Source organism: Lonchura striata, chromosome 28 (genome assembly GCF_050655825.1).
Source record: "Lonchura striata isolate lonStrDom1 chromosome 28, ASM5065582v1, whole genome shotgun sequence".
In the NCBI taxonomy this organism is placed as follows: Eukaryota; Metazoa; Chordata; class Aves; order Passeriformes; family Estrildidae; genus Lonchura; species Lonchura striata.
This window is the reverse complement of record NC_140730.1, coordinates 5,210,869-5,221,671: the sequence shown is the minus strand read 5'-3', so window position 1 is coordinate 5,221,671 and position 10,803 is coordinate 5,210,869. Positions and strand designations below refer to the sequence as shown.

Sequence of the window (10,803 nt, the reverse complement as noted above, 5' to 3'; positions counted from 1 at the left end):
TGGCCCCGCCCACGGGCCCGCCCACTCCGCAGCCCGCCCGCCGCTCATTGGTGGGCGCGCCTGTCCATCACGGGGCCCCGCCCCGCGGCGTGCGGCGCGCGGGCATTGGCGGCGCGCGGGGGCCGCTGTGGCGCTGAGGCGGTTTCCGGTTCCGCGGGGCGGGCGCGGGGCTGGCGCTGCCTGTGAGTGACACACAATGAGGCGGGCGGCGGGGCCGTGAGGGGCCGCGACCGAGCAGGCGGCGGCCGAGGCGGTGGGGAGGGGGGTGGGGGGGACGGACAGAGCGGCTTCGCTCGTGGACTGAGCGGGGGAAGAGATTCTCTCCCCCCGCCGAGCGGGCAGCGAAACCGCCGCGGCGGTGGAAGCGAGCGAGCGGGGCCCGCGGCGCTGCTGTGCCCAGCCATGGACAATCAGGTGAGGGGAGCGGCCGCGCCGCGCTGCCGGAGGGGTGGGGCGGTGCCGCCCCCCCCTCAGAGAGGGGGGCACGTCGGGGAGGGACCCCCGGGGAAGGGACCCTCAATGGGGGAGCGTCCCTCTCCTCGGTAAGGGGGGGCTGGGCGGCATCGCCCCGCTTTTGGGGGGCATGTCTCCTCTTCACACCCTCTTTGGGGGGCACAGCTCCTCCCAGCCCCTCATTTTGGGGGGGGGGGGGGAAATACATGTCCTCCGCACACCTTTAAGGGGGACACCTCCTCCCCATTCTCTTTGGGGGGGCACACCTCCTTCCCAGTCGTTTTTGAGGGGCACATCTCCTCGGCAGTCCCACTTGGGGGGCACACCTTCTCCTGTGCACACCCTGTTGCGGGGGCACATCTCTCCAACCCCGTTTGGGCGGCACACGTCCTCCTCACACCCCTTTGTGGGGGCACACCTCCTCCATAGAACCCCCATTTAGGGGGCACGACTCCTTTTCACACCCTTTTGGGGGATATAGATCCCCTCTATCCAGTTTGGGGGGGGTCACACCTCCTTCCCACCCCCCATTTGGGGAGGGGACACGCCTTCTCCTACTCCCCTTTTGGGGGACACATATCCTTAATCCCATTTGGGGGGCACACCTTCTTCCCGCACCTTTTGCGAGGGCACACCTCCTCCCCAATCCCATTTGGGGGGGCACACCTCCTCCCCACGCCCCATTTTGGGGACACACCTCCTCCACACCCCCCCATTTGTGAGGGGGGTACATCATCTCCCCAATCCCATTTAGGGGGGCACATCACACCCCTCATTTGATGGGTACTCCTCCTTCCCACCCCGCATTTGGGGCTCACACCCCCTCCTTAATCCCATTGCGGGGGGACACCTCCCCACACCCATCTGGGGGGGCTTCAGCCATCTCCCCTCCGTGGGCGGCCGCTGCAGCCTCGCCCGCGGCGGGGGGTGTGAGCAGCATTTCCCGCAAATTCCTAACTGGGATTATTGCCGGGGAGGGACGTGCCGGCGGGGGGACCCCCCCCGAGCCGCGCCGGGAAGGGTTAATGCCACCGGGAAGGGTCAGTGCCGCCCGGGGGGTTCCTGGAGGCGTGCGGGAAGTTTACCTGAGGTGATGGGGATGGGGAGCCTTTTGTGTGCGGGAGCGGGTAACAGGTACCTCCCGGGCTGAGGTTCGGGAGCGAGCCCCGCTATCCCGGATAATCACCCGCAGGAGCGGGAATGGGAGCTGCTGATGGCTTTCAGGCAATTAGCACATCAAACAAAAACCAGAGCAGCCTTCAGAATGTTTATTGAGAAGTTGAAAGCAGGCTCCTTTGTATTATTACAAATTGTTTGAATAGGATCCTGATTTCCCTTTGTTGAGAGACACGCTTGGAAAAAAAGGAAAAAACCCTCCATTTTCAGCGGAGCAACTTTGGATGCTGGTTATGTTGGGAGATCTTATTTTCAAATGTGTTTCAACTTCTGGCTTAATTCACAGCGATTGTTAATTGGAGCAGGGTGTGAGGAGTGCAGCAAGTACAACTTTCACTCTCAGTTAAACAGTTCTCTTTTATGTTTAATTTCGGTCTCTTCCACACAGCCCCATCTGGTTCTCAGCTCCAATTTCTCCGCCGTTTCAAGTCGGAAAGGCAGATTTTGTAGCTTGACAGTCATTTGCGCTTCTCAGGAGAGGGGTAGTAACTGGCAACAGTAGCAGGATTTAAAGGGTAATTACGGAATCGATAACGTGAGGCTGCGGCACAGGCTGGCTCAGGGGATGTGAGCACTGTGGGAAGCATCCCAGATAAAGCAGGCCTGCAGGCACACTCCAATGTGAGCTGAGGATTTCGGCAGGCTGGCTCCATAATGCTTTTGCAGCGTTGGAGGGATTGCTGTGCTCGGAGAGAAGCACACCTTGCCTTTCTTCTCAGCCCTTAATGCGACATGAAAGAGCAGCCGGCCCTGGGCCTTGGTTCTTAGCGCAGGAGCGAGGTGGAGCTGCTGTAGATAAGCCCTAAGAACAGGAAAAAATGGCCTGCCAAGAGAACTTGCAGAGGAAGGTATCCCAAAGAAATGCTGTAGGAATAATGGTGAAGGAATTAATGAGTTTGTCCCCAAGCCTTAGGATTGATGTGTTGGGTGGCTGGAGGTATTTTGCTGTAAAGATTAAACTGCCTGAAAGAGTGTGTTAAGGCTTATGGTTGAAATTGGAACTGGACTGCAATTTGGGAGGTCAGGCTTTGATGCCTGGCGCTCTGCAGACCTCCTGTGAGAGCTTTTTACAAAGACAAGAAGGCTGAGATGGAGTCACTTGTGCTTTTCCAGCAAGTATTCACCATGTTCTGGAAAAAAAATCTCAGGCTGGAGATGCAAAGTAGTTTTTGAGCATTAATTGTGATCACAGTCCTTGCTGCAGTTTGTCAGGGGGAAAATAAGGATGATACTTTCCCTAAACATTTGTCTGGAGCTCAGGAAGCTTTCTCTTTCCCTGCTCATTGTCTAACATGCCCTTGGTTTGGCTCCAGGTCAACATGTAATATAGGTAATGACAAATAATGCTGCCTCTCTCAGTAGTAATTGGGACTTGCTAGGAAGAGCAAGACACTTATTTTCAAGCCTGAAGTGAAGAATGGGGTCGGGACTAAAACCAGCCCCTTTTTCTATGACCCTTCTGGTGCTGAAGCTGGATTTTGGTAGGTTTAGTTTGGAATCACTGCTGCTGCTCTGGTTTGTGTAACAAATGTGCACAAGTTGGGTACCTTGTGTGTTTTTGTCTGTCTACAAATGTGGCTCTAAGAGTTCCTTGATTTATCTTGTGTCTGAATCCCATTTGCCTTCTCTGTGTTACATCTGTTTAATTCATTTCCTTTTTCCTGGCTGTGAAGTCTGCAATAGTATGTGGATTTTCACCATTAATTTCATTTGGTTTTTAAGGCACTTAATGGGATTTTTGTTCTTTGAGCCTGACGTGGAATACGCCTTCTCTGTTACTCAGTGATCAGAGTAGGATTCAAGAGTGCAAATCAGAATTAGGTCAGTTTAGTGTTGGACATTGTACAGGCAGATATGTCAACTTGGTCTTGAAAGTGAGATAATAAAATATGTTTAGAATCATACAGGAAACATAATTTTCTTCTGGTGAGTGATATATTCTAGAGAATATCATAAACCACCAATTCATGATCTGATTTTTCCTGTTTCAAGACGAGTTTTCTGTCAGTGCTGTGAATTCTGTAAGCTGTGAACATCAAGTTCTGTCTCTGACACTTTCTAGAAATAAAGATTCCTCAATTAGGACTTCGCTGACAATTTAACTGATAAGTGAGGCAGAGAAACCGATCCCTCTTTTAGAGCTGCTTTCTCTGCAATGTGAGTATTAGGAAGAAAATAGGTATGAAGCGGTGCTGGGAGCTATTTTTGTGGCAGCTTTGCCGTCGATAGCAGCGGTTTGCAGTCTGAGGCCCATCCCCACATGGGGGCTGTTGTGTTCCCTGTTGTGTTGTGCCTTCCAGCTCAGTTCTGTGTTCTCTCTGCTGACGCTCCTGCCTCTGTCCCACGCAGTGCACGGTGCAGGTGAAGCTGGAGCTGGGGCACCGGGCCCAGCTGCGCAAGAAGCCGACCACAGAAGGCTTCACCCACGACTGGATGGTGTTCGTGCGGGGCCCGGAGCAGTGCGACATCCAGCACTTCGTGGAGCGCGTCGTCTTCCGGCTGCACGAGAGCTTCCCAAAACCCAAGCGAGGTCAGAGGGGCTGGGCATGCTTTATCTCTATGAAACAGCATTTTGCAAGTCAAGGTTGTGTCGAACTGTCGCTTTTCTGTGAAATATCTCCTTAAAAAGGAGAGAAATGTCCATTGCGTGCACTCCAGCTTTAACCTTTCCCCACTGTGTTGGAGGAAGGTCAGGGAGAATGGGACCTTTCTTCTGCTGAAAGGGCAGGAGGTGAGCTGCTTTCTCCTCTTATTTAAGCATTAGTATGTGCAGGTTCTCCAGACACAAGTGACAGCAGAATATAATTCATGTCAAACAATGGGAAAGATGGGTTTGATTTGTTAGAATTCACCAGCAAAAGCTGGAAGCACATGAGAGGTGCTCTACTACTGGGCTCAGATGTGTACTGGGTATGGAGAGTTTTGCAGATTCTTGCAATTTCTAGTCTCAGGTGCCAGTTCAGGTAGTCTTAACCCAGCAGAAATCAATGTTGCCACAGGGTGATGATGTCTTTGCTGTACATTCCCCTGCAAGCCCAGTGCAGTCATTGTGGTTGGGTTGGAGTGTTATTTTCTGACTTTGTTTTCTGACTCTGGAGCAAAATGAACCTTATTCTTGGCATGGGGCCACTGGAGCTCATGAGGTTGAGATGGAGGAGCAGGAATTGCCCTTCTCAGGGGCAGTGCAGTTACCTCTGTGTAGGGCTGTGTAACTGAAGCTGCACCCTTAGTGCTTTAAGAAATACAAGCTGCCCGTGAGAATTGTTGTAATGTGCATTTTTGGCAATACTGCTTTGGGAGCAGGACACTCAGGACACCTTAGCACAACCTGTGACATTGGGTATTTGTGGGAGTCCACAGTGGAAAGGAACTGAGAGGTGCTCAGCATTCACAAGGGTGTGACTCTGGTCTGTGTGTTGAAAAAAATCTCCTTCAAACTGATCTGTTAAAACTGATGTATGACAAGCAGGTGCAGGACTGAGCTGAAAGCTGATTTATAGAATAAAAATGCAATCTGTGGGTTGTCCTCTACTGTAATGAATTTATTACAAATAACTGTGTTGGGATAGTACATAGAATCCTGGAGTGGTTTGGGTTGGAGGGGCCCTTAAAGCCCATCCCATTCCACCCCCTGCCATGGGGGTGCCAAGGGACACCTCCCATGTCCCAGGCTGCTCCCAGCCCTGTCCAGCCTGGCCTTGGGCACTGCCAGGGATCCAGGAGCAGCCACAGCTGCTCTGGGCACCCTGTGCCAGGGCCTGCCCTCCCAGGGAACAATTCCTGCCCAATAGCCCATCCATCCCTGCCCTCTGGCAGTATAAAACCATGGCCTTTGCTCAGTCAGTTGCTGTATCATCTGCCTTTCCAGGGGTATTTTCTCCCAGTCCCTGGGTTTTCCATTTTTCCTTGAGCTTGCTTCTAATGCCAGCGTGCCTTTGACCAAGGCGTGTCTGGGTTGTACCTCAATACTGTAGCAAATGCCTCTCCTAGTCCTGAGTTTATTTGAAGGGTTTCTTCAGATGGTGCCCTCTTGGAGCAAATCCTGGTGCTGAAGGTGGGCTCGTGCTGCTGGCAGATTGCTCTTGGAGCCCTCGGAATTTGTCAGAATAGAGTGGCAGAGGAACAAAGGCTGCTTGGCAGATAAGCTTAAGATTCCTGCTGCCATATTGGCACTGCTCTTTGGTTTGGGATTTTTCCCTCTAAACGACAGGGTTCTTATATGCAATTCAAGTTAAAGCAAGTCTAGAGGTTTTTGTTATTTTTAGTGATGCCCTTTTTTCTCAGCTGCATTTGGAGTGCTGCTTTCCAGCACCTTAATGATGGTAGAAGTGCTTAGAGCTGGGAGGGGATAATACAGCTACATTAAAGGAAAATAATTTGTGTGCTTTTAGGTTTGATGTACTGTTTCCTAATCATATTAATTACTTGGAATTCTTAAGAGAAACTCAAAAGATTTGCACTGAATTCCTCTAATTACCTAATTGACTTTATTTACATATATTGTAGTGCATAAATTATATGCAAGTGCATCCAGTTCCTGAGAGGGAGAATATCTGTGTGGGTCTCATGTTTCTTCTGGCAGCTGCTGTGTGCTGCTACTTCATGGCCAAAGAAATGATCCTGGAATTCTTCAAACTGGATATCCTGGAATGGATAATAGGAAGGATTCAGGAGCATGAACCCACACCAGATAGCGGGACAGGGGGAACTGAGGTAGGGACATGCAGATTAATTTCTGAGAAGCAATTAACTTTTCTAATTGCTGTTTCTGCACTAAGCAGCTCTGACCTTAACAGCAAACTGGTTCACCTTCCTCCTCGTGTTTCCTTGTGTGTGAAATAAATAGCAGTGCTCACCTGCCCTTCAGGTTTGTTCACCTGTGGGGCAAGCAGCAGCCTGGAGCGTGGCTGTTACCCAACTGTGAGCATTGAGGAGTGCAGGGGAGTGTTTCAAGGAAAAAGTAATCACCTGCTTATGTGTAGTAGTGTTTTGATTCAAAAATATGGGCATCAAAGTAAAGTTTACCTTTCTGTGCTGTTCCACCTTTTGGGTCTTGGCCTTTCCTTGCCAGGCACTTGGAACTGGCAGTTTGTTGTGGGCCTGGCCAGAAATGTAATTGTATCTCGGTGCACAGGAGGGGAAGGATCTCACTGAGACTCGGGCCTGCAGTGTTTTATGTTTCCGTTCCATGGGAGGAGCCAAGAGCAGATTTCATGTTCTTAACTAAGCCTGTGGCCACCATCTTATTCTGTGTGGGTTTTTCCACAAAGGTCAGTGTTTTAACTGTGCCCTGAGTCGTCAGAGGCCCAGTTCTCCTCTTGCAGCTCCTTTTTGGCTCAGATAAAGTTGTACTGAATTCCAAGCTCACATTTATTTGTTCTCTTTCAGTGTGCAAAGAGCCCCCCTACAAGGTGGAGGAGTCTGGCTACGCTGGCTTCATTATGCCCATTGAAGTGCACTTCAAAAACAAGGTAGAATCTGATTTCTGGTCTTCTAATTGTTTTGAGCTGTGCCAGAGCCTGAAACTGCCTGACAGAAAGACTCTAAATTATGTGACTGTTTTATGTGTGTGTTTTTTATTACTCTAATAAATAGAATTTAACTGGGAGTTGGAAGCTCCTGCCAGACTTCAAAAGAAAGCTTTTGGCAGAAATGGAATTGGATAGAAAGGTAATACCAGGACAGTGGATGGTCCTGGAGATTCTGAGCAAAGATTGTACCACTTGTAGCTTCTTTAGCATGGAGGATATTAAAGCAATTTAAAATATTTTATGTACATATGGAAGAAAATAAACATAAAATACTGATGCTATAAATATTTGTAAACACTGTGTTGATTCTCTATATATTAAAAAAATCTGCTTTTGAACTTGCAAGCTTATTAAATTTAACTATGTAGGTATGAAATCTGCAGAGGCCCAAGACAAACATTTGCATGTGTAGCACAAGTATTTAGAGTTGTCTTAAAGATATCCTTGTTCTTACTCAGTGCTCTTCCAGAAAGAAAACACTAAATATTTTAAGTCTTAAGATACATTGCCAGCAAGTATATGAAGGTTAAAATTTGGATTTATTGCTTGCTTTAAGTCTACCACAGAGGTCACATGCTGTAGGTTATGAAAACAGGGAATTGGGCACTTGTGTTCATATTACCTCAGTTTCAGTTAAATTGTTTTGTTAAACATGAATAATGGCTGTTTCTGTGTTTGATTACTGCTTAAATAATAAAATAAAAACTAATGTTTTGCTTATGATCCCTGAGGTAAACTAAACCAAAGATGTTGAGCCACATCCCTGTAGTCTGTGCTCTCGCACCCGCTCAGTTCTCTGAGCACCAGCCCTTACCCCAGGTGTGTTAACAGCAGGCCACATGTATCAACCTCATTCTGTTTAGCTTCCCATCTTCCTTTCCCTGTCCCTCCCACAAACATCTGTCTGCTGTTCCCTTCTGTCCCCACTCCAGCCCAGAATGCTCTCCTGGCAGTGTCACTCTGTGAATAATCAGCATTTTGGGCTGGGTTCTTGGCCTGCTACATTGCTCTGATCCCACCTTATGGGTTGGAGGAATAAGGCAGATAATGGCCGCAGAAGACTGAGTGCCCTCCTAAAAACCTGGGAATGTTTTGCCCAGAAGTTGTTTTTTGGATGGGTAGGGTAAGCCAAAAGGCTGGGAAGAAGAATGGCAGGCAGGGGCTGAGGGGTGACTGTTGTTGATAAAAGCAGCTTTTTTGGCAAACACTGGAAATTACGACTTGAGTGCAACAAAAACACCTCAAAAGCTTGATAGTTCTACTTCTGGTGGCTTTTCTGAGGTTTTAGATGGGAATCAGAAAATTCTTCATCTGCACTAAATATCGGCTTAAGTCAGGTTCAATATCCTTTATACTCCTGACCAAAAAATGTGAATTTCTCCAGGCTGATTCCTTAAAAGTGGAACCTCTAATGCCTGGGAAGGGTGAACTGTGTTTTAGTTCTACCCTTTCCTTTTATTTTCCCTTCCTTTCTTCACCCAGCCATTCCCCAGTCTTCTCCCTGCATCTCTCCAACGGTTTCTCTCACAAATCCTCAGAGCTCCCTCATTTCTGTGTCTTTTCATAGGTGCTCATGTTTGCTGTGACTGCCATCTGCATTCCTGTGTTTTCTTTTCCCTCATATTCCTGTGTCCCTCATATTCCTGTGTTCCTCGTGGAATATGGAGCTGGCAGCTTTTCTGACTAGAACTTGCTTTCACACCCACTGGGGTCATCACTCCTCATTGTTTCTCCACACACGTGACTGCAGAGTTGTTCCCCAGCACTGAGCAGAGAGGTGGCTTTTATAAATAAGGGAAATAGGTGGGCTCTGTTCTCCCTGGAAACAATGGAAGGAGCTGTTAATTTAGGAGAAAGCTCTTTGTTTCTGACATTTTGGTCTTCAGAAACATGACAAATAAATAGGAGAACAGGTTGAGTTGCAGACTTGTTTTCAAATCTACAGATCTTCAAAACACTCATTTTTTGCCCTGTTTTTTAGATGAATGTTTTCTGGAGAAGTTCTTTTCCATTTTTAAGCTGATTAACAAATTGCTAATTAAGGAGTTTCAGGCAGCACCTCTCATTATTTAATTGGGCCAAGGGGTGATTGAGGGAAAAGGTGGAAAAGGTTCCATCTTCCAGCACATCATTGGAGCAAAGATGTGTTTTCAGATTCAGCATGAACTAACTTAGGATTGCAGGGAGCTCAGAAGCTGCTGCTGAGGGGGTGAGCAGGGACAGGAGCCCAGCGAGGGCTGGAGCTGTGCTAGGGCTTGGCATGGAGCTCAGGGGAAGGTTCTTCCCCCCGAGGGTGCTGGCACTGCCCAGGCTCCCCAGGGAATGGTCCCGGCCCCGAGGCTGCCAGAGCTGCAGGAGCGTTTGGACAGCGCTCTCAGGGCTGCTCAGGGTGGGTGTTGGGGGGTCTGGGCAGGGACAGGGGCTGGGCTGATGATCCCTGGGGGTCCCTTCCAGCTCAGGATATTCAGCTGGGTCTTCTGTCCACCACTGCCCAGTGATGATGCCATCTGGGAATTTTAAGAGCTCTGATCATTTTCAGTAAGTGGAGTTGAAGGAAATGTGAGAGGTAAATACTTCTGCCAAGACAGGAATGCCAAGACTGGGATATAAAAAAAATATAAAAATTAAAAAGAGGAGGAGGAGGAATGACAAAGGTTTAGGATACAGTCTGTGTTCTTCTGAATTAAAGAAGATGGTGTTAAAACACCAAATGAAGTCTTCATTACTTCAAGGCCTTGTTCTTATTCTGATCTATGTAAACCTGTTGACACTGGTGGGGATCAGCTGGTGTGAGTGCAGCAGATATTGTGAATTGATTACAGCATTTGAGACTCATCCTTGAGTAATTCTCTTCAAGTAGATGATATGGATTGGTTCTGGGATTGGGGTGAAAAGGCTCTTTGGAGGTGACTGGGCATGGGGAACTGGGTGGGTTTTGAGGCCATATGTTCTTCACAATCTGACACGTTTTTGTTGATGTGTGTCCTCAGCTGAAGCCAGACTTGCAGAGGCTTTGGGATTTGTTTATCGATGCATGTTTAGCTTTGTGAAGGTGAGAAGAGAAAGGATTTATAAAGAGAGTGAGCCAGTCTGTGGAGATTGATCTTTGCCATGGTTGGCTGAAATGTTTTTTTTTCCACAGTTTTAAGTCTCCTTTCTTAGCCGTTTCCTTTCCCTGTTCTGATTTGATACTGGGATGACAAATCCTGGCTGTCAGAGCCCGTGTGCTCTTTGCTTTGGCTGAAGAAATACCAACCTGTGCTCTGGGAAGGAACAGCTTTAGTAAGAACTGTTCTAATGAACTTCATCAGGGATTTTTTAAGCAACTTGGCATAAAATTGCCAATTGACTCTTTGTGTTGGAGGACTCCCTTTTTGTTATCATTGTATATGTTTGGAGCAGCAGACTCTGTGCTCTTGGTGCCTTTTTGTCGGGTGGAAAAGTGTCAGCAGAGTGTGAAAAAGGTGCAAGAGCCTGTTCTTATCCTCTGTGAACATTGCTGGCCTGTGTTTGTCCTTCTGCTGCAATCCAGCTCCTCCATGAGTAGTGCTTTCTCAGCGCTGGTATTTGAATTGCAGAATATAAATTGTGAATATTGCAGTGAGCCTGGGCAGTTGGGGGCTCTGAGCAGCCACAGCACTTG

General features: G+C 48.4%; 1 protein-coding gene across 3 annotated transcripts in view; it reads left to right on the top strand.

Moving 5' to 3' along the window:
• The first annotated feature begins 217 nt into the window (after window positions 1-217).
• Window positions 218-10,803, top strand: part of MLLT1 (MLLT1 super elongation complex subunit) — a 31,681-nt gene continuing 21,095 nt past the window's right edge. For 2 of the 3 annotated variants that reach the window (XM_021544291.4, XM_085562546.1), the window contains exons 1-3: window positions 218-414; window positions 3,979-4,159; window positions 7,018-7,100. In XM_021544291.4, coding sequence (XP_021399966.1) covers window positions 403-414; window positions 3,979-4,159; window positions 7,018-7,100 — 276 coding nt within the window. In that variant the 5' untranslated portion in view covers window positions 218-402. The other variant, XM_085562548.1, reaches the window with a different exon arrangement.